This window comes from Cherax quadricarinatus, chromosome 2, assembly GCF_038502225.1.
Source record: "Cherax quadricarinatus isolate ZL_2023a chromosome 2, ASM3850222v1, whole genome shotgun sequence".
Taxonomy (NCBI): domain Eukaryota; kingdom Metazoa; phylum Arthropoda; class Malacostraca; order Decapoda; family Parastacidae; genus Cherax; species Cherax quadricarinatus.
In genome coordinates, this window is record NC_091293.1 from 44,999,765 (window position 1) to 45,024,826 (window position 25,062).

General features: G+C 44.7%; 1 protein-coding gene across 1 annotated transcript in view; it reads right to left on the reverse strand.

Moving 5' to 3' along the window:
- LOC128692727 (techylectin-5B) overlaps window positions 1-21,922 on the reverse strand; it is a gene marked incomplete at its 5' end in the record, with an annotated part of 40,736 nt that extends 18,814 nt beyond the window's left edge. The window contains 2 exon segments of the mRNA XM_053782091.2: window positions 8,048-8,181; window positions 21,823-21,922. Of these exon segments, the coding sequence (XP_053638066.2) occupies window positions 8,048-8,181; window positions 21,823-21,922 (234 nt within the window).
- Window positions 21,923-25,062: the final 3,140 nt, after the last annotated feature.

Genomic DNA, 25,062 nt, shown 5'->3' on the forward strand with positions numbered 1-25,062 from the left:
GTTAGCGCTTCTTTTTGATTATAATAATAATGTGTGTAGTCTGTGGTCGGTCAAACAAACGGGCTTCCACATGGGTAAATTGTCATTTTTGTGGAAATTGGTGTCACGCCCCTTGTGCAGATATCCAAGAACTAGCTACAAGCAGTGTTAAAACAGGGAAGTGTTTTTGGGTATGCCCAAATGAGATAAATCTGTGGACTAAAATCACAAGGGTATTAAAAGAGGATAACATCAAAGCTGCTTTCATAGAAAACCTGGATGCTTTCTACAACAGATGGGAACATAAAAAGTCTGGGCTGAATGGTACTGCCCTTGATACTGGCCATGTAGTCAGAAACTGTAAGGCTGGAGATGAAGTCCTGGTAGTCAGTAAATGTGGGGCTGATAGTGCTGTCCTGGGAGACAGTAATGGTGAAGCGGGAGGTGCTGTCCTGGGAGACAGTAATGGTGAAGCTGGAGGTGCTGTCCTGGGAGACAGTAATGGTGAAGCTGGAGATGCTGTTCTGGGAGACAGTAATGGTGAAGCTGGAGATTTTGTCCAGGTAGTCGGGAATTATACGCAGGAAGGAATACATATAAATGACCTCATAGGGGACAGGAGCCATAGTAGGGAAACAAGTGTAGTCAAAGATAAGATAAAACCAATATTGCAAACTAGAAATACCGCAGGAAATAGCAAACAAGAGGACTCCACTAGCAATAGTGAGGATATATTACCAAAAACAACTGGTGGGAGCTCCATTGTTGGTGCTAGGGAGGATAGAAGTAAGACAGGGAAACATGCACCAACAGGGAATACAGTCACAGAAACCCAAGGCAAATGGAAACCAAGCCTGTGCACATACTATGCACTTGGTATCTGCTGGCATGGGAAATCTGGAAAAACAGATGGGACGTGCAACTATGACCACCCTAGAAAATGCCATGCCCATATGACAACAGGAAAATGCAAACTCCCTTCCTGTAAGCTTTTTCACCCTGAACTGTGTACCTCTTCAGTACAGGAAAGACTGTGCTATAACTTAAATTGCCAGGCATACCATCTAAAGGGGACAAAAAGATACAAAACATCCAGGCCATGGGAAAACCTGGGTAGCCACAGCCACTCAAGAGGGAGAGGTTTTTTAGTGCCAGGAAGGAAAAAAAACTGGCAGGAAATGGCAGAAATCGTACACCAAATCCAGTCATTCCTGGAGTGGAACCACAGTCGATGGCTTCCACTCCAAACCAAGTAGGCTTCTTCAGTCGAATACAGAAAATAGGCAGGAACAGTAGAGATGTGAAGACGATGTAATCAGTCCATCACCCTTGTAGTCGTAGAATTTGAGGTTGTCAGTCCCTCGGCCTGGAGAAGTTCAGTTCCATAGTCAGGAACTATCTGAAGATCAAGCGACAGTGCGGAGACTACTACTACTACTACTACTACTACTACTACTACTACTACTACTACTACTACTACTACTACTACTACTACTACTACTACTACTCTGCACCTCTCCCTCCGACAGCATTTAAGTCTCCGCACTGTCGCTTGATGTTAGGTAAGACACATATGCAACAGTTAGACAACTTTATTCCGAAACGTTTCGCCTACACAGTAGGCTTCTTCAGTCGAATACAGAAAGTAGGCAGGAACAGTAGAGATGTGAAGACGATGTAATCAGTCCATCACCCTTGTAGTCGTAGAATTTGAGGTTGTCAGTCCCTCGGCCTGGAGAAGTTCAGTTCCATAGTCAGGAACTATCTGAAGATCAAGCGACAGTGCGGAGACTTAAATACTGTCGGAAGGAGAGGTGCAGAGTAGTAGTAGTAGTAGTAGTAGTAGTAGTGAGAATGTAGCCACTGAAAGGTCATGTCCCTCTCAGATCCAACACTTCTCACTTGAAAAGCTTGTCCAAGGTGTTTTCTGTACCAAGATGCCATGTGTTGCAGTGTCTGACAAGATGAACATCAAAATGGTATACAATACTGACAGGTTGTTAGGTAAGACACATATGCAACAGTTAGACAACTTTATTCCGAAACGTTTCGCCTACACAGTAGGCTTCTTCAGTTGAATACAGAAAATAGGCAGGAACAGTAGAGATGTGAAGACGATGTAATCAGTCCATCACCCTTGTAGTCGTAGAATTTGAGGTTGTCAGTCCCTCGGCCTGGAGAAGTTCAGTTCCATAGTCAGGAACTATCTGAAGATCAAGCGACAGTGCGGAGACTACTACTACTACTACTACAAGGGTGATGGACTGATTACATCGTCTTCACATCTCTACTGTTCCTGCCTACTTTCTGTATTCGACTGAAGAAGCCTACTGTGTAGGCGAAACGTTTCGGAATAAAGTTGACTAACTGTTGCATATGTGTCTTACCTAACAACCTGTCGGTATTGTATACCATTTTGATGTTCATCTTGTCAGACACTGCAACACATGGCATCTTGGTACAGAAAACACCTTGGACAAGCTTTTCAAGTGAGAAGTGTTGGATCTGAGAGGGACATGACCTTTCAGTGGCTACATTCTCACTACTACTACTACTACTACTACTACTACTCTGCACCTCTCCTTCCGACAGTATTTAAGTCTCCGCACTGTCGCTTGATCTTCAGATAGTTCCTGACTATGGAACTGAACTTCTCCAGGCCGAGGGACTGACAACCTCAAATTCTACGACTACAAGGGTGATGGACTGATTACATCGTCTTCACATCTCTACTGTTCCTGCCTACTTTCTGTATTCGACTGAAGAAGCCTACTGTGTAGGCGAAACGTTTCGGAATAAAGTTGTCTAACTGTTGCATATGTGTCTTACCTAACATCAAGCGACAGTGCGGAGACTTAAATGCTGTCGGAGGGAGAGGTGCAGAGTAGTAGTAGTAGTAGTAGTAGTAGTAGTAGTAGTAGTAGTCTCCGCACTGTCGCTTGATCTTCAGATAGTTCCTGACTATGGAACTGAACTTCTCCAGGCCGAGGGACTGACAACCTTAAATTCTACGACTACAAGGGTGATGGACTGATTACATCGTCTTCACATCTCTACTGTTCCTGCCTATTTTCTGTATTCGACTGAAGAAGCCTACTGTGTAGGCGAAACATTTCGGAATAAAGTTGTCTAACTGTTGCATATGTGTCTTACCTAACAACCTGTCGGTATTGTATACCATTTTGATGTTCAGATACAGATACTAATGCCGGAAAAAAAATTCCCCCCCAGTACCAACAATACCACCAGTCCGATAACATTCTTCTTTGCAAATATACAGAGTCTAAAGCCAGCAACAAACAACAAAATACCTTTCATCCGTGGACTGCTTGCAGAGGCAAAGGCAATGTTCGTGGCTTTCACTGAGACCCACATAAAGGATCACTTGGACAACGAAATATGGATCCCAGGTTACAACCTATACAGATGTGACAGAGTGAACAGGCAAAAGTGGGGGGGGTTGGCCTGTACATTGCAGAGTCACTTGTTTGCACAGAACTGCTTAATGCCTCAAATGATGTAGTGGAAGTTTTAGCAGTAAAGGTCGAGAACCAAAACCTAGTCATTGTGGTAGTCTACAAGCCTCCGGATGCAACATCCCAGCAATTCCAGGAACAGCTGTTAAAAATTGACCACTGTCTGGAAAATCTTCCAGCTCCTGCACCCAACATCTTGCTCCTGGGGGATTTCAACTTAAGGCACCTAAAATGGAGGAATATAGCAAATAATATTGTTGCAGTAATAACACCAGGAGGCAGCTCTGATGAAAACTCACACTCACACAAGCTTTTAAATCTCTGCACAAAATTCAATTTAAACCAGCAAATAATAGAGCCTACTAGACTGGAGAATACACTAGACCTCATCTTCACCAACAATGACGATCTGATAAGAAATGTCACCATATCAAAAACAATATACTCAGATCACAACATAATTGAGGTTCAGACATGTATGCGTGGAGCCCCAGACCGACATAATGAGACTAAGTCACGAGGGACCATTCACCAAATTCAACTTCAATAACAAAAACATAAAGTGGGACCAAGTAAACCAAGTCCTAACCGATATAAGCTGGGAAGATATACTAAGCAACACAGACCCCAACTTATGCCTAGAACAGATTAACTCGGTGGCACTCGATGTATGCACAAGGCTTATTCCTCTAAGAAAAAGGAGGAGTAGATGTAAAATAGAAAGAGACAGGCGCTCCCTTTACAGGCGACGGAAAAGAATAACAGAGCGGCTAAAAGAGGTCAATATATCTGAAATGCATAGGGAGACACTGGTCAGAGAAACAGCAAGCATCGAACTTAAGCTAAAAGAATCCTTTAGGAGTCAGGAATCGTGGGAAGAACTAAAAGCCATAAATGAAATCGAAAGAAACCCAAAGTATTTCTTCTCCTATGCCAAATCAAAATCGAGAACAACGTCCAGTATTGGGCCCCTACTTAAACAAGATGGGTCCTACACAGATGACAGCAAGGAATTGAGTGAGCTACTCAAGTCCCAATATGACTCAGTTTTTAGCAAGCCGCTAACCAGACTGAGAGTCGAAGATCAAAATGAATTTTTTATGGGAGAGCCACAAAATTTGATTAACACAAGCCTATCCGATGTTATCCTGACGCCAAATGACTTCGAACAGGCGATAAATGACATGCCCATGCACTCTGCCCCAGGGCCAGACTCATGGAACTCTGTGTTCATCAAGAACTACAAGAAGTCCCTATCACGAGCCTTTTCCATCCTATGGAGAGGGAGCATGGACACGGGGGTCGTCCCACAGTTACTAAAAACAACAGACATAGCCCCACTCCACAAAGGGGGCAGTAAAGCAACAGCAAAGAACTACAGACCAATAGCACTAACATTCCATATCATAAAAATCTTTGAAAGGGTCCTAAGAAGCAAGATCACCACCCATCTAGAAACCTATCAGTTACACAACCCAGGGCAACATGGGTTTAGAACAGGTCGCTCCTGTCTGTCTCAACTATTGGATCACTACGACAAGGTCCTAAATGCACTAGAAGACAAAAAGAATGCAGATGTAATATATACAGACTTTGCAAAAGCCTTCAACAAGTGTGACCATGGCGTAATAGCGCACAAAATGCGTGATAAAGGAATAACAGGAAAAGTCGGTCGATGGATCTATAATTTCCTCACTAACAGAACACAGAGAGTAGTCGTCAACAGAGTAAAGTCCGAGGCAGCTACGGTGAAAAGCTCTGTTCCACAAGGCACAGTACTCGCTCCCATCTTGTTCCTCATCCTCATATCCGACATAGACAAGGATGTCAGCCACAGCACCGTGTCTTCCTTTGCAGATGACACCCGAATCTGCATGACAGTGTCTTCCATTGCAGACACTGCAAGGCTCCAGGCGGACATCAACCAAATCTTTCAGTGGGCTGCAGAAAACAATATGAAGTTCAACGATGAGAAATTTCAATTACTCAGATATGGTAAACATGAGGAAATTAAATCTTCATCAGAGTACAAAACAAATTCTGGCCACAAAATAGAGCGAAACACCAACGTCAAAGACCTGGGAGTGATCATGTCGGAGGATCTCACCTTCAAGGACCATAACATTGTATCAATCGCATCTGCTAGAAAAATGACAGGATGGATAATGAGAACCTTCAAAACTAGGGAGGCCAAGCCCATGATGACACTCTTCAGGTCACTTGTTCTATCAAGGCTGGAATATTGCTGCACACTAACAGCACCTTTCAAGGCAGGTGAAATTGCCGACCTAGAAAATGTACAGAGAACTTTCACGGCGCGCATAACGGAGATAAAACACCTCAATTACTGGGAGCGCTTGAGGTTCCTAAACCTGTATTCCCTGGAACGCAGGAGGGAGAGATACATGATTATATACACCTGGAAAATCCTAGAGGGACTAGTACCGAACTTGCACACGAAAATCACTCACTACGAAAGCAAAAGACTTGGCAGACGATGCACCATCCCCCCAATGAAAAGCAGGGGTGTCACTAGCACGTTAAGAGACCATACAATAAGTGTCAGGGGCCCGAGACTGTTCAACTGCCTCCCAGCACACATAAGGGTGATTACCAACAGACCCCTGGCAGTCTTCAAGCTGGCACTGGACAAGCACCTAAAGTCAGTTCCTGATCAGCCGGGCTGTGGCTCGTACGTTGGTTTGCGTGCAGCCAGCAGCAACAGCCTGGTTGATCAGGCTCTGATCCACCAGGAGGCCTGGTCACAGACCGGGCCGCGGGGGCGTTGACCCCCGGAACTCTCCAGGTAAACCCCAGGTAAACTCAGACGGGTCATACAGTCCGGTAAAATAAATATAAAACTTACAGCTTAAATTATGTAAGTTCACTTAGTTCATTATTTTCTGTAACAGATGCTGCATAATTTCCATTTTAGTGTACTGGTAATTAGTTTCATATATAGTAATATTTGTCATTAAAATGTGGGAATAAAGAAATGCAATGAAATAGGTTAACTAATATTGTAAAATGACAAGGAAGCAAGAATAAGGAGGACGAGAATGGCGTACGTACTGCCAATAACACTGAAGAAAAGACTAAAGTAGCAGAGCCAACTTTCACGTGGACAATGTTTCAGAACTTCATCAGGTCATACTGGGCTTGTTAGGTAAAAGGACACAAGTGCAACTAATGTGACATTTTATTGTGGCAACGTTTCGCTCTCCAGGAGCCTTATTAAGCCGTTATGACTTGATAGAGCTCCTGGAGAGCGAAACGTTGCCACAATGAAATGTCACATTAGTTGCACTTGTGTCTTTTTACCTAACATATTGTCGGTAATTCTACCAACACATAATGGGCGTGACAGAACTCTGGAAGACCAAAAACTTTGTCCCAATGGAAGGTTATTCAGCAAAGGTGAGTCTTAGTTTTCCAAGGGTAAAGGGCTGCTGTATATGGACTTGCTGTATAGTCCTTGTGGCTTAGCGCTTCTTTTTTAATTATAATAATAATAATGTATATGGACTTGAGGTAGTGTGTATGTGGGCACGACTGTAGGGTTAGTGTTTCCTGCTTCAGTCATGAAATTCAGTGTAAAGTAAAAGGACACAAGTGGCAGCCTGGAGGCTGCCACTCCACTCAAAGGTAACTCCAATGAATGTGTACTAACTTTTATTTCCCACAGTATGCAGTGTGTAATAGGCAGTTACAATGGTAGTCTCTGGTTGTGGGTGATCACTTCCCGCACTAGTATACCGAGTACAGATGAATATTCAAGGTCTTGAATACTTACGCGGAAGTAGAGGGCCGGGAATAACCTGAGAATACCTGTTGAGTCCGTTACAGCTGCCTGCTCCTGTTACCAAGGATGCCAGTACGCGGCTGGTACGTCAGTTATATGATTAGTGATTTACTGTGCACGGCCGGGGATTTGTGCATCTCGGTCACTAGCTTTGTTGGGAATGACTCTCCATGGAGCCCAGCCTGCCGGCACTCAAACTCCCTGGCTGAAGGTGCCCCGTGCCCATAGCTTAAATAATGTATGGGACGTATGATTACTACAGTAAGCTAACGACTATCTACAACTTGGTTTAAATTTTTGTAGTAGTAATACAGTAATTGTAGTGCATAATTAGAATTAAGTATATATAGAACTGCCACGTCTCCTTTAACCCCCTCATCCCTACATTCTCCCCCACTGGAGGGGTGGGCATAACAGTTCTGAGGAATCACGAAATTCACCACAAACTGGGTTGTTAATAATAATAATAATAATAATAACACTTTATTTCAGCATGACACAATGTTTGTATAACGGTGAATGACATTTAGGTGTGCATGCAAAAAGCCCCTATGTATCGTACCAAGACAATACCATTCACATTGCTAAATTTACGAACTGTAATGCAGTTACTTAGCCTTAATGTCAACATGCTCCATAATCTGTACCAATATAGTCTACCCGAAATGCCTCGCATGCTAGGTGTGATATCCTATAATATGTGAACAATATCCTATAATATGTGAACTCCGCATTGTAATCTTTATAGAGAATAAACTTGATTGATTGAAAGAGCATTGCTTTGACTTACCCAAGAGGACATCATTGTCACGGTCTGGGGTGGAGAACTTCATGCCATTGTGCCACTTGAGAGCGTCTCCAGCCTGCGAGTTGCTGGTGTAGCGAACCACCTTCAGCTTGTACTTCTCACTCTCCCCACCAACACTGTCCTCGGCGGGCAACATAATGGAAAGTCACAGTTAGAAAGTGTCAATCATGGGTTATACTGGGTCAGTCAGTCCCACACGATTTGGATATATGCAAAACAACAACTGTGAAACTGATATGCAGTCTATAATACAGACACAGGTGTTGTATGATCCATACAATCGATAACACAGACACAGGCGTATGACCCATATAGTCCAAAATACAGACACACTCACAGGCTCTGTATGATCCATATATGACTCATACAGTCCATAATACAGATACACTCACAGGCGTTGTATGATCCATACAGTCTATAATACAGACACAGGCGTTGTATGATCCATACAGTCTAGAATACAGACACAGGCGTTGTATGATATATACAGTCTATAAAACAGACACAGGCGTTGTATGATATATACAGTCTATAATACAGACACAGGCGTTGTATGATATATACAGTCTATAAAACAGACACAGGCGTTGTATGATATATACAGTCTATAATACAGACACAGGCGTTGTATCATATATACAGTCTATAATACAGACACAGGCGTTGTATGATCCTTACAGTCTATAATACAGACACGTGTATGATCATACACTAGTACTTACTCATGGATATGCAAATATTAATAGTAACATGCTTCTTAACAGCAAATTTCATGCTTAAGTTTGATTAGGTTAAATGATGTTACGTTAGATTATTATCTACGAGTCAAAATTAACTAAATATAAAATGTCATATCCCTACTAAATGCAGAATAAAATACGAAGAGAAAGCGTCGACTGACTGAGGGTTGACCATAGTAATGTTTTCTCTAAGGATGATTAAAATTACGTTTATTGCCGTTCAGGTATGTTATTATAATTATTTTTTTTTTAAATTATTTAATTATAATCTAGCCAGACATAACCTGACCTAAATAAGTAAGTCGGGGATTTAATCAAAACCTCATGTGAGAAAGTCATGTAGACTTTATGGGGATGGGTTACTGAGGCTAAAACATTAAATTTTTTTTTTGTCATTCATTTCCCACCATGGCAGGGTGACCCTGTGAAGGAAGCACATTCACCATCACTCAGTTAAAAAAGGTGAGTAAGGACATCACAGTTAAAATAACTCGCCGAATCACCACATTCCTCTCTGACCTACAAGAGTGTAGCCAATACTCTCCAGCTCCAGAGCTTGAAGTTCAGCCAACCAATCTCCATGAATTAATTTATGCATTTTATCTTGCTCACAATTCAACAACACATCTAATACCACGTAACACATGTCTCAACTCACTTCCTGCTGAATGCTGAAACTTCTATACTCTGAAGCCTCCTTCACCCCCTCATCCCTTCTCTCCAACTCTTCCTGGGTTATCCTTGCACCTTCCATCCTCTATGATTACAAACCGTCTTAATCAACTGATGTCTCTAAGTCTTCCTAAATTACCAAATCATCTCGACAACACTTCCTCTGCTCTTCTTTCTTAATTTTCCTAATTTCTTCGCTTCTTTTTCTCTGTATGATATTCACCTCATACACTGATCTAAATAATAATATAACTAATTTAAGCGCTAAACCTAAAAGGGTAATTTAGAACACGGATCTCGCCAAACACGACACTTCCAGTACCTCCGGCCTCCTCACGATACATCCAGTGCCTCCAGCCTGCTCCTGAAGACATATCCAGTGCCTCCAGCCTCTTCCTCATGATATATCCAATGCCTGCAGCCTCATCGTCAAGACACATCCAGTACTTCCAGCCTCCCCCTCCTCAAGACATCCAATACCTCCAGCATCCTCCTTAAGATATTCAGTGCCTCCAACCTCTTCAAGACACATCCAGTGCCTCCAGCCTTCTCCTCACGATATATCCTGTGCCTCCAGCCTCATCCTCAAGACACATCCAGTACGTCCAGCCTCCTCCTTCTGAAGACACATCCAGTGCTTCCAGCCTCCTCCTCACGATATCCTGTGCCTCCAGCCTCATCCTCAAGACACATCTAGTACCTCCAGTCTGCTCCTTCTGAAGACACATCCAGTGCCTCCAGCCTCCTCAAAACACATCCAGTACTTCCAGCCTCCTCCTTCTAAAGACAAATCCAGTGCCTCCAGTCTCTTCAAGACACATCCAGCACCTCCAGTTTCCTCCTCACGATACATCTAGTGCCTCCAGTCTCATCAAGACACATCCAGTACCTCCAGCCTTCTCTTCAAGACACATCCAGAACCTCCAGCTTCCTCTCAAGACATTTCCTGGGAGCGCTTGAGGTTCCTGAACCTGTATTCCCTGGAACGCAGGCTGGAGAGATACATGACTATATACACCTGGAAAATCCTAGAGGGACTAATACCGAACTTGCACGCGAAAACCACTCACTAGCACACGAAAACCACTCACTACGAAAGCAAAAGACTTGGCAGACGATGCAACATCCCCCCAATGAAAAGCAGGGGTGTCACTAGCACGTTAAGAGACCATACAATAAGTGTCAGGGGCCCGAGACTGTTCAACTGCCTCCCAGCATACATAAGGGGGATTACCAACAGACCCCTGGCAGTCTTCAAGCTGGCACTGGACAAGCACCTAAAGTCGGTTCCTGATCAGCCGGGCTGTGGCTCGTACATTGGTTTGCGTGCAGCCAGCAGTAACAGCCTGGTTGATCAGGTTCTGATCCACCAGGAGGCCTGGTCACAGACCGGGCCGCGGGGGCGTTGACCCCCGGAACTCTCTCCAGGTAAACTCCAGGTATTATTATAAAAAAGAAATGCTAAACCTACTAGGGTATATATAAGACATCCAGTACCTCCAGCCTCCTCCTCAAGACACATCCAGTACCTCCAGCCTCCTCCTCAAGACACATCCAGTACCTCCAGCCTCCTCTAGATGCATCCAGTGCCTCCAGCCTCCTCCTCAAGACACATCCAGTACCTCCAGCTTCATCCTTAAGACACATCCAGTGCCTCCAGCTTCATCCTCAAGACACATCCAGTACCTCCAGCTTCATCCTTAAGACACATCCAGTGCCTCCAGCTTCATCCTCAAGACACATCCAGTACCTCCAGCTTCATCCTTAAGACACATCCAGTACCTCCAGCCTCCTCCTCAAGACACATCCAGTACCTCCAGCCTCCTCCTCAAGACACATCCAGTACCTCCAGCCTCCTCCTCAAGACACATCCAGTACCTCCAGCCTCCTCCTCAAGACACATCCAGTACCTCCAGCCTCCTCCTCAAGACACATCCAGTACCTCCAGCCTCCTCCTCAAGACACATCCAGTACCTCCAGCCTCCTCCTCAAGACACATCCAGTACCTCCAGCTTCATCCTTAAGACACATCCAGTACCTCCAGCCTCCTCCTCAAGACATATCCAGTACCTCCAGCCTCCTCCTCAAGACACATCCAGTGCCTCCAGCCTTCTCCTCAAGACACATCCAGTACCTCCAGCCTCCTCCTCAGGACACATACGGCATCTCCAGCCTCCTCAAGACACATCCAGTACCTCCAGCCTCCTCAAGACACATCCAGTACCTTCAGCCTCCTTAATATACATACGGTACCTCCAGCCTCCTCCTCAAGACACATCCAGTACCTCCAGCCTTCTCCTACCTCCAGCCTCCTCCTCAAGACACATCCAGTACCTCCAGCCTTCTCCTGAAGACACATTCAGTACCTCCAGCCTCCTCCTCAAGACACATCCAGTACCTCCAGCCTCCTCCTCAAGACACATCCAGTACCTCCAGCCTCCTCCTCAAGACACATCCAGTACCTCCAGCCTCCTCCTCAAGACACATGCAGTACCTCCAGCCTCCTCTAGATGCATCCAGTACCTCCAGCCTCCTCCTCAAGACATGCAGTACCTCCAGCCTCTTCCTCAAGACACATCCAGTACCTCCAGCCTCCTTCTCAAGACACATCCAGTACCTCCAGCCTCCTCCTCAAGACACATCCAGTACCTCCAGCCTCCTCAAGACACATCCAGTACCTCCAGCCTCCTCCTTAAGACACATACGGTACCTCCAGCCTCCTCCTCAAGACACATCCAGTACCTCCAGCCTTCTCCTCAAGACACATCCAGTACCTCCAGCCTTCTTCTCAAGACACATCCAGTACCTCCAGCCTCCTCCTCAAGACACATACAGTACCTCCAGCCTCTTCCTCAAGACACATACGGTACCTCCAGCCTCCTCCTCAAGACACATCCAGTACCTCCAGCCTCCTCCTCAAGACACATCCAGTACCTCCAGCCTCCTCCTCAAGACACATCCAGTACCTCCAGCCTCCTGAAGATACATTCAGTACCTCCAGCCTCCTCCTCAAGACACGTCCAGTATCTCCATCCTCCTTCTCAAGACATCCTGTACCTCCAGCCTCCTTCTCAAGACACATCCAGTACCTCCAGCCTCCTCCTCAAGACACATCCAGTACCTCCACCCTTCTCCTCAAGACACATCCAGTACCTCCAGCCTCCTCCTCAAGACACATACGGTACCTCCAGCCTCCTCCTCAAGACACATCCAGTACCTCCAGCCTCCTTCTCAAGACACATCCAGTATCTCCAGCCTCCTCCTCAAGATACATCCAGTACCTCCAGCCTCCTCCTTAAGACACATCCAGTACCTCCAGCCTCCTCCTCAAGACACATCCAGTACCCCCAGCCTCCTCAAGATACATCCAGTACCTCCAGCCTCCTCCTCAAGATACATCCAGTATCTCCAGCCTCCTCCTCAAGACACATCCAGTACCTCCAGCCTCCTCAAGATACATCCAGTACCTCTAGCCTCCTTCTCAAGACACATCCAGTACCTCAAGCCTCCTCCTCAAGACATATCCAGTACCTCCAGCCACCTCAAGATACATTCAGTACCTCCAGCCTCCTCCTCAAGACACATCCAGTACTTCCAGCCTTCTCCTCAAGACACATCCAGTATCTCCAGCCTTCTCAAGATACATCCAGTACCTCTAGCCTCCTTCTCAAGACACATCCAGTACCTCAAGCCTCCTCCTCAAGACATATCCAGTACCTCCAGCCACCTCAAGATACATCCAGTACCTCCAGCCTCCTCCTCAAGACACATCCAGTACATCCAGCCTTCTCATGATACATCCAGTACCCCTAGCCTTCTCCTCAAGACACATCCAGTACCTCCAGTCTCCTCCTAAGACACATCCAGTACCTCCAGCCTCCTCAAGATACATCCAGTACCTCCAGCCTCCTCCTCAAGACACATCCAGTACCTCCAACCTCCTCCTCAAGACACATCCAGTACCTCCAGCCTCCTCAAGACACATCCAGTACCTCCAGCCTCCTCCTAAGACACATCCAGTACCTCCAGTCTCCTCCTCAAGACACATACGGTACCTCCAGCCTTCTCCTCCTCAAGACACAACCAGTACCTCCAGCCTCCTCAAGACACATCCAGTACCTCCAGCCTCCTCCTAAGACACATCCAGTACCTCCAGTCTCCTCCTCAAGACACATACGGTACCTCCAGCCTCCTCAAGACACATCCAGTACTTCCAGCCTCCTCCTCAAGAAACATCCAGTACCTCCAGCCTTCTCATGATACATCCAGTACACCCAGCCTCCTCCTCAAGACACATCCAGTACCTCCAGCCTCCTCCTCAAGACACATCCAGTACCTCCAGCCTCCTCAAGACACATCCAGTACCTCCAGCCTCCTCCTAAGACACATCCAGTACCTCCAGTCTCCTCCTCGAGACACATACGGTACCTCCAGCCTCCTCCTCAAGACACAACCAGTACCTCCAGCCTCCTCCTGAAGACACATAGGGTAACTCCAGCCTCCTCAAGACACATCCAGTACTTCCAGCCTCCTCCTCAAGACTCATCCAGTACCTCCAGCTTCCTCCTCAAGACACATCCAGTACTTCCAGCCTCCTCCTCAAGACTCATCCAGTACCTCCAGCCTTCTCCTCAAGATAAATCCAGTACCTCCAGCCTCCTTCTCAAGACACATCCAGTACCTCCATCCTCCTCCTCAAGACACATCCAGTACCTCCAGCCTTCTCAAGATACATCCAGTACCTTCAGCCTGCTCATCAATATACATCCAGCCTCCTCCTCAAGACACATCCAGTACCTCCAGCCTCCTCCTCAAGACACATCCAGTACCTCCAGCCTCCTCAAGATACATCCAGTACCTCCAGCCTCCTCCTCAAGACACATCCAGTACCTCCAGCCTCCTCCTCAAGACACATCCAGTACCTCCAGCTTCCTCAAGATACATCCAGTACCTCCAGCCTCCTCCTCAAGACACATCCAGTACCTCCAGCCTCCTCCTCAAGACACATCCAGTACCTCCAGCCTCCTCAAGATACATCCAGCACCTCCAGCCTTCTCCTCAAGACACATCCAGTACTTTCAGCCTCCTCCTCAAGACACATCCAGTACCCCCAGCGTCAAGATACATCCTGTACCTCCAGCCTCCTCCTCAAAACACATCCAGTACCTCCAGCCTCCTCATGATACATCCAGTACCTTCAGCCTCCTCCTCAAGACACATCCAGTACCTCCAGCCTCCTCCTCAAGACACATCCAGTATCTCCAGCCTCCTCAAGATACATCCACTACCTCCAGCCTCCTCCCCAAGACATATCCAGTACCTCCAGCCTCCTCATCAATACACATCCAGTACCTCCAGCCTCCTCATCAATACACATCCAGTACCTCCAGCCTCCTCCTTAAGACACATCCAGTATCTCCAACCTCCTCCTCACGACACTTTTAATTAAACATACTTTATCACACCCTACAAGTGATGGATCTAGTTACTACGGCTTACCTAACCTATCATATCCTAGTTACTAGATTCTGACCAGCTGCATAAGCCTACGGGTTTAGCGCTCCCCCTTGATTTTAATATAATAATAATAATACATTCTTACCTAACCTCTCATATCCTAGTTACTAGACCTCTTTAAGGGGGGGCTCCTTGGCACGGCGAAGAGGCTCTTGGTCTGCGGAATTAGACCTTTTGGTCTCCTTCCTCAGACCGAACCTAATTACCCCCAATCCCCCCTTCCCTATACCATCCTTCCCATCCCCCATTTTCCCCATCCCGTTTGTAGCCTCTGGGGTTCACCCCTCCGACATTACGGTTTCTAGGTACGGGGAAGTGTACCGGGGTTCATCTCCGTGGGGTTCCTCGGGAGTGGTGTAGTTTGCCGTGGAATCTGGATCATCTGGAGGCACCCTGCTCCCTTCCCAGATTTCCAGGAGGTAGAGCAGGGTGTCCTGCAGGTGACGGGTGTATCTCCAGAGGCTGCCTGTCGGTTCTGGGAGGTGGCAACCGAAGGAGGTATGCTTTGTGGCAAGTATCCAACCGCCCTCTCTTTTGTCTACCGAGGTGGCTCATTGGATGTGAGTTTGCTATCCCGGAGCACTGGTTTACTGGCGTGAAGGGTAGGGTATGGCATGGGTGTCACGCTGCATCTGCACTGTTGGCGGTGTCGAGGTCCACTTGGATGAAGGGAGGAACTTACGGCCCTTTCATGCCTTCTAGTAACTGTCCTTCCACTGTCCTTCCTTTTTTTTCTTTCCTTCTTTTTTTCCTTAAAATAATAATTAGAAAGAAGTACCACCATCATGGAGTCTTCGCTCCGTAAACCCCCTCCTCCTCCCAGGCCCCTTTCTGTTACCACACACTGTTCTGACCTGGCTTCGTTATTTTACCATTCTTCAGACTTTTCACATACCCCTGTACCTCCTGCTGGTGACGCTTCGTCACCTGCTCCAGGTGCTGAGGCTCCACCTATTTCTTCTAGTGCCTCTGCCCCTTACATGTCTAACTATGCATCCAGCTTCCCCAAATATGGTGCGATGCATTTCAGATCACCCACCTGCCTCAGGTCGGGTCGCCCGCAGTCCTATGCCTAAACGTTCCAGACCATTTGCTGATGACAGTCCTTCGATTTCTGCTCATTCCACCCAGAAATGACCTATACAACACCCACTTCCTTTACGCACCATGTTTACAAGTACACATTGGACCGAATTCTTTTCCTTGCCACCAACGACTCCAACTGATTATCTTTCAGACCACAGTATTGGAAAAGCTCTTTTACAATACATTGGCCAAAATATATCCTTTAATGCTCTTTAGAGCGGTGAACACATTGTTACTGTGTTATGGCAGTAAAATCCTTTCGATTTTACTTCCATTGATAGCATTCCTATCACAGTTCACAAGCACACTACTCTCAGTTCTTGCAGTGGTACGGTGGTCTTACCGTGTACCATTGTACAATGTGATTTTCTGTTCTGCAGTGATGATATTTTAGAGTAATTAGCCCTTCAGAACCTTCCAATTCTCAAAGTGGATACACACGTCCTGCCCGCTTGCAGGTGGAGGCGCTTTCCCAGTGGCATCCCCCGCTAAATCCCTGACCATCGTAAACTCCCGTCCTCTGTTTATATTGCGGGACAATGCCTAAATGTGTCAAAATTGTCGGCGCTTCAGACATCCAGCTAAATACTGCAGGTCTGTGGCAGAATGCCCAGTCTGCGGTGTTGCAGATCATGCCAATACATCTCGCAGTCTTCCTCTCACCTGTCTTAATTGCAACGAAACTCACCCTGCTTGTTCCCGCTGATATCAGGTCTATCGTAATGAATGTGAAATCCATTGTCTTGAGAGCAAATGTCTTGTTTATGCTATGGCTGTCTCTCGGCTCTGCCTTCAGGGGAATCTTCCCCATGTTCCATATTCTTGAGTAGCTAGGAGACCTCAAACCTTGGTGATCCCCTTGCCTACCAGCTCCTCCAATGCTATGTCTTCTGGGGTCACCCCTGTCTCTAATTCTTTTGCAGTTTTACCCTCTGAAACCCCCACCTCCTTACCTCTTCCTTCCTCTACTCTTCATCTTCTCGCCTGCTAGTTTCTCAGTCTGCGAGGCCTCGCATGTCTGCATCTTCTTTGCGCCTGTCACTTGCGAAGTTGAACCTGTCTCCTAAGCCCAAGTCTCTTCTCATTCCTCTGCTGCTTACAATTTCCCAACAGTTTTCTTTATCGGCCTCGGTGCCTAGTTCTCACCCCCTTTCTAACTCTCACACAAAGGTGGAGGTTCACCCCCCTTCGTGTGGTCTCCTCTTCTCCTCTTCCACCCCAGACTTCTTTGCCAGTCCCCTCCCAGCCTACTTCCTCTCCTGTTGCACCACAGGACTCTTCTGTCCCCGCCAGCGCATCTCTCCATGTTCATACTCCCCTCCCCTCTCAGAGCTCTTTGGTTCCCTCCACAGTCACCCCGATCTCTACTTGCTCTAACTCACCTGTCTCTGAAGTCATGGTATCAGCAGCTTCCTTGTCTGCTGAGACACTTGATCCTATCTCCGACTATATTATGGAGACAAAACCCTCGATGGACACCAGTGGGCCTCCTTCTGCCCCTTCTTATTTTTTGCAACTCTAGTAGTAATCTTTTCCTTCACAGCATTTCGATTCCTCTTTGTTTGCACACTCTCTGGTGATTCTACACGTTGACTTTACTGACCCTACTAGCACATAGATTTTATTGCTTCTCATCAGCGCTCTATGACCCTTCTAGGTTTAGTGCTTCTTTTTGATTATAGTAATAATAATAATAATAATTGCTTCTCATTGTTGGCATACCTGTCTTTGTGAATAATGACTTATTTACAATGGAATATTCGTGGCCTCAGGGGTAATTGGGGAGAGGACCAGGTGTTGCTCTTCCAGTTTTCCCCAGTATGTGTCGGGTTACAAGAGCCTAAAGTTTGTTCAGCTGTTATCCGTCCTGTTTTGGGCTATGTGGTGTTGCATTCTTCTGATCCCTTTCCTGATGAGACTTTTAATGAGAGTGCACTTCTTGTGCACGTTGGTATACCATTTCAACAGGTCTTTGTTCATTCTCAGCTGCAATATACTGCAACCCATATTTATTTGCACAGGTGGTATACATTTTGCTCTCTATATCTCTCCCCTTCCCATGCATTCCGTATCTTAGATGTTGCGTTCTTGATCTCTGCTGTCGCCCATCTTGTTATTAGGTGGTTTTTAACACTCACCATCATCTTTGGGGAGGGTCCCACTGTGACTTTTGTGGTGATCAGTTGGAGGCTCTTCTCACTTCTCATCCTCTTCATGTTTTAAACATGAATGCTCCCACCCCTTTTAACTCTCATACTCAGTCTCTTGCATTGATCTTTCTATCTGCTCCTCGTCAATTGCACTTGATTACACTTAATCTGTTCTCCCAGATTGACATGACAGTGATCACTTTCCTATTATTCTTACTTCTATTATTATTCTTACTTCTTAGTCCAGGCCCACTCTTTAGGCCTCTGCGGTAATCTACTGACCTTCTTTCTTATCTGAAAGACATTTTTGTGTCCGTGTTGGCGCCTCACTTTCCTCAGACTTTGTTCAGACCGAGGGAGTCCTACAAGGTTGTGTCCTTAGCACTACCCTTTGCATATTTGGTCGTCGCTTTATGTAGATGACTTTGCTATAGTTTATGCAGGTGCTGACTGTCGGCTGGTAGCAGCCTCTCTTCAGGTTGCAATTGACCATGTTTCTCATTGAACCACTTTTCACGGATTTAAATTTTCTAGTGCAAAAACCCATTTCATTACCTTCACTAGATGTCATCATGTCCCAGATATTCCATTGTATTTGCACGGCTAACGTATCCTGGAATGTGATACAGTCAAGTTTCTTGGCCTTCCATTCGATCATCGGTTGACATGGAAACCTCACATTTCCCCTTTGAAGGCAGCTTGCCATGGTCGGCTGAGCCTCTTTAAAATTCTTGCGCATCGTTCATGGGGAGCAGATCGCCAGACTCTACTCCATTTGCATACTGCCCTAGTCTTGTCAAAGCTGGATTATGGTGACCAAGTCTATGCTTTGGCTTCTCTTGCAACCCTTTCTAAATTAGATCCCTTCATCATCATGGTCTACATTTATGCCTTGGTGCCTTTCGTTCATTCCCTGTTGAAAGCCTCTATGCTGAGGCGAATGTCCCTGCCTTAGCTGATCATTGTGATGCTCATTGCCTTCATTACTGTGTCCACTCTCATTATTATTATTATAATCAAAAAGAAGCGCTAAGCCACAAGGGCTATACAGCGCTGCTGTCCACTCTCATGACCTTTGGGTTCCTTCTACGTATTGGTTGGTGTCAGATGATAGTAGAAGCCTCTTATTTGATCAGCGCCCCTGCTTACTCCATCCTCCCTTGTATGTTCATATAGCATCTGCCTTTTCCCTTTTTCCTTGGGAGGTTCCGACGATTTGTGTCTGTTCTCCCCTACTGCCGTGCGCCAAAGCTCTCCTATCTACGGCTGCTTCTCGCTCTCTTTTTTTTTATCACTTCTGGTCAAATACCCGTGTCGTCGCTGCTTATACAGACAGTTCTAAATCTTCTGACAGTGTTGGGTTTGCGACGGTGTTCCCTGATGATGATGTCTGAGGTCACTTGTTAGACACAGCTAGCATTTTTACTGCTGAGTTGTATACTATCCTCATAGCGCTTCTCTGTATTATGTATTACATGTATGTCTCCTTAAGCATTTGTGATCATTTTGGATTCCCTCAGTGCTTTTCAGGCCATTAAACAATTTGATTCCCTTCATCCATTGGTCCTTTGTATTCAATTTTGGTTGCACCATGTAGCTAGCAAAAACAAAGACGTCGTTTTCTGTTGGGTCCCTGGACATGTTGATGTGTGGGGCAATGAACAGGTGGACGCTGCTGCATGGTCAGCGGTGTATGATCTTCTGGTTTCCTACAGAGGTATTCCGTTCAGGGTTTATTTTACCGTCATCTCTACCCGTCTTTGCAGCCGTTGGCAACAACAGTGGTCAGATATGCACCATAACAAATTGCACTCTATTAAACCACTTCTGGGTTTGTGACCATCTTACCACCGTTGCTGTACTTGGGAGGCTGCGCTCTCCCATCTCCACATCAGCCATACTCGCCTTACCCATGGGTACCTCCTGGAATGATAACCTATCCCTCTCTGTGAGGTTTGTCAGGTCCCTATTTCGGTTCTTCACTTTCTCGTGGATTGTCCAGTTTACCAGCGAGCTCTCAGGATTTACCTCCACCGATACTGCTGCCCTGCCACTCTTACCTTATCTTCCCTTCTTGCAGACGGCTCTGCCTTTGACTTACGATCACTTTTAGACTTTTTGTCAGCAACTGCTTTACTATACGAACTTTGACACACAACCCTTAACATCCCTTCCAACCCTTTTCTCCCTTCACCTCTGATTCCCTCTCCAACTAGCTGTTTATAGCCCCGCAATATTTTCTGTCCCGCAGCGCTGCATGACCCTTGTCGGTTTAGCACTTTATTTGATTATAATAATAATAGTTACTAGATTCTACGATGCTGATTTTCTTTCCAATTATTAATAAGCGTTCTTCCCACACGTGCTTCATCAATCTATTATTTTATTTACTCATCTCTTTTATCATTTACCACTCAATTTTGAGCAATTAAAAAAATGATTTTGACTTTGAGAACGTTGTTTTTTTAATTAAGAACTTTTCAGTGTTTAGATGTTTGAAATTTAATGTTTCTAAGAAAGTTTAATGAAGTTTGTACAACCAAAATTTGGCGACTCCTTTTTTTTTTTTTTTTTTGAAAATTCTCAAATTACTGAATTATTTTTTCCTAATTTATCGTGCCATTTATTAGATAATATAGTTATAAATGTGTATCAGATTTAATAACTGAAGATCAAAATGGTTATTATTATAACCATAATTTTTAAAGGGGTGGAGAGGTAAGCCAGTGGAAGGCCTCGGTCAGATGACCAAAAACTTCAGTTGTGCGTCATCATTTGACTAAGACCCGCATCAGGAAACTCTTATTCTGTTGCCTAGCAAATCTGACCTAACCTAATCCTGACATTAAGGTCATAATTAGGTGAGGTTTATAATAAGTAGGATCAATTTAACTGATTTATCTTTATATACACAACTCTTATATAAATTATTATATAGTATTAAGATATTTTTCAGTGCTTCTGATGACTAATATAGCGGTTTTAATCTAACCCTAAACTGGGAGTTATGGCTTTTCTTGAATGGTTAATGGAGTTTAAACCCTATCTACCACACTAGTGTGAATAAGGCTGTAGGTAAACTTTCCACTAACAGACAAGAACACTTTAATCTCTAAAATAGGGTTTAAAATAAACTCTCAGAATATACAATGTACGCTAAGAGATATATTCCTCTCAGCGTGACTTTGTAGAATTTATTTTAGAGCATAAGAGCTGCGTTCCTCCCTGTATCTGCCTCCATTCATACTCAAATGTACATTCAACACTGGACGCAGTGTTAATATTTTACACGATTTACTGTGTATATTTAGTGACGTACTCGTCGAAATAACGCAGACAACAAAGAACAAGAAATTATAAAGTAATACCTTGACAAGTATATATATACACACTGAGGTATTAAAGTATTCCTGACTGAGGTTTAATGAACCTCGTGTAGAGAGTCTTTAAATGCAGTCAACCAGTCATACCACGTCAGGAGAACTCACCTACACTAGGTGAATCACCTGAAACACACCTATACTAAGTGCCCCACCTGAAAAAAAACACATGCACTAAGTGCCTCACCTGAAACACACACTAAGTGCCTTACCTGAAATCTTTCCACTCTGCCCAAGCAGAACTGTTGTTCCAGTCAGTAATGTTGACTCTCAGCTCATGGTCCCTTCCCTTGGTCATGACGTGCAGTGTCTCTAGTCCTGTGAAGAACATCGTGTTTTAATATAGCGTCTAGTGTGTCTATACTCTCTGTAGGGCTGTAGTAAGTGTACACTACATGACAAGTGTTTTCTGCATGACAAGTCAACACTACATGATCAGTGTACACTGAATGACAAGGGAACATTACACGATAAGTGAACACTGCATAACAAGTGTACACTACATAGCAAGCGTACACTACATGACAAGTGAACACTACATAAGTGTACACTGCATGACAAGTGTACACTACGTGATAATTGTACACTACATGACAAGTGTACACTACATGACAAGTGTAGACTGCATGAAAAGTGTACACTACATGACAATTGTACACTATATGTCAGGTGTATATTGCATGACAAGTGTACACTACATGACAAGTGTAAATGACAAGTGTACACTACATGATCACTGTACACTACATGACAAGTGTACACTACATGACAAGTGTACACTGCATGACAAGTGTACACTGCATGACAAGTGTACACTACATAACAAATGAACACTACATGGCAATTGTACACTGCATGACAAGTGTACTCTACATGACAAGTGTACACTACATAATAGTATACACTACATGACAAGTGTACACTGCACGACAAGTGTACACCACATGACAAGTGTACACTGCATGAAAAGTGTACACTGCATGACAAGTGAACACTGCACGACAAGTGTACACTACATAACAGTGTGCACTATATGACAAGTGTACACTGCATGACAAGTGTACACTACATACGGGTGTACAATACATGCAAGTGTACACCGCATGACAAGTGTATACTGCAAGACAAGTGTACATTACATGACAAGTGTACACTGCATGACAAGTGTACACCGCATGACAAGTGTACATTGCATGAAAAGTGTACACTGCATGGCAAGTGTACACTACACAACAGTGTACACTATATGACAAGTGTACACTGCATGATAAGATGACAAGTGTACACTGCATGACAAGATGACAAGTGTACACTACATACAGGAGTACACTGCATGACAAGTATACACTGCATGACCAGTGTACACTACATGACAAGTGTACACTGCACGACAAGTGTACACTGCACGACCAGTGTACACTACATAACAGTGTACACTACATGACAAGTGTACAATGCATGACAAGTGTGCACTACATAACAGTGTACACTATATGACAAGTGTATACTACGTGACAGGTGTACACTACATGGCAAGTGTACACTACATGACAAGTGTACACTACATGACAAGTGTACACTGCATGACAAGTGTACACTACATGACAAGTGTACACTACATGACAAGTGTACACTACATGACAAGTGTAGACTGCATGACAAGTGTACACTACATGACAAGTGTAGACTGCATGAAAAGTGTAGACTGCATGACAAGTGTACACTACATGACAAGTGTACACTACATGACAAGTGTAGACTGCATGACAAGTGTACACTACATGACAAGTGTAGACTGCATGACAAGTGTAGACTGCATGACAAGTGTAGACTGCATGGCAAGTGTAGACTGCATGACAAGTGTAGACTGCATGACAAGTGTAGACTGCATGACAAGTGTAGACTGCATGACAAGTTTAGACTGCATGACAAGTGTAGACTGCATGACAAGTGTAGACTGCATGACAAGTGTACACTGCATTGTTGTAAAGGGTTCGTTGAGATTTGATGGTTGGAGTTAAACACAGTCGTTGGATGTTAACACATATTAGCAGAGTGTGAGAGGGGAGAGCCCAAACTGCTTGTCCTATCACCTGCTAGGCCTACGGGGAACTGAGATCGAGGCGCGCTCGCGACGGCATCACGTGACGTCACACATGCTAGTCACTGAGCTTACTGAAAGGGAGCCTAAATATATACATGGATACGATCTACAATATACTACACAAGTACAGTATGGGAATTCAGTAGCTATACTGACAGCATGACAAGTGTACACTGCATGACAAGTGTACACTGCATGACAAATGTACACTACATGCAAAACCTACTACATTATGTTTGGTAGCAGAGCAGGTGTTGAGCAACTTAGCATTAAGATCGACAACACTCTAATTGCCAGACATAATGAGGGCAAATTCCTTGGCCTATACCTCGACAACAACCTAAATTTCAGCACCCATATCCAACACATAACAAAAAAAGTATCCAAAACGGTGGGGATCCTCTCCAAGATACGATACTAAGTACCGCAAACTGCCTTTATCACACTATACCATTCACTTATTTATCCATAATCTTATGCTATCTGTGCTTGGGGTTCAACTGCAGCAACACACCTAAAGCCAATAATAACCGAGCAAAAAGCCGCAGTAAGAATAATCACTAAATCCCATCCCTGGCAACACCCCCCCCCCACTCTTCATAGATCTAAACTTACTCCCTGTTCAGAACATCGACACTTACTACTGTGCAATCTATATCTACAGGACCTTAAATTCCAATATTAACCTTGACCTAAAACGCTTTCTTGATATTTGTGACAGGATCCACAGGCATAACACCAGACACAAACATCTCTATGACATTCCCCGTATTCGACTAAACCTTTACAAAAATTCAATGTATTTCAAAGGACCTAAAATCTGGAACACCCTACCTGAAAACTCTAGAACTGCAGACACATTCATCACTTTCAAAACTAGAGTTAGAAAACATCTTATCTCCCTGATCCACCCCGACAACTAACTACATGATAGCCACCTGGTGGTTCAAAATTACACTCACTCACCCACTGACTATAAACCCAGAAATACTAATATTAATTTTAAAATAATAAATCCTAACTAGTCATAAGTTTGCCTATGATACTCAAATACAGACACCTTGTATTGTGCCAAAACAAAAGCATTCACATTGCTAAACTCACAAATTATGATGTAGTCACTTAGCCTTAATACTATAATCTGTAAGGATTTAATGTTCAGAATTAATCTAAGTCTGCTCGAAATGCCTAGCCATGCTAGGTTTCCTAGTGGCCCCCTCTGTAATTAGTATTTTATAACATTTAAACCACACAATACCCAAAACCTGTAAACCCCACATTGTAACCATTATAGAGAATAAACTTGAATTGAATTGAATTGAAAAACTTGAATGACAAGTGTACACTA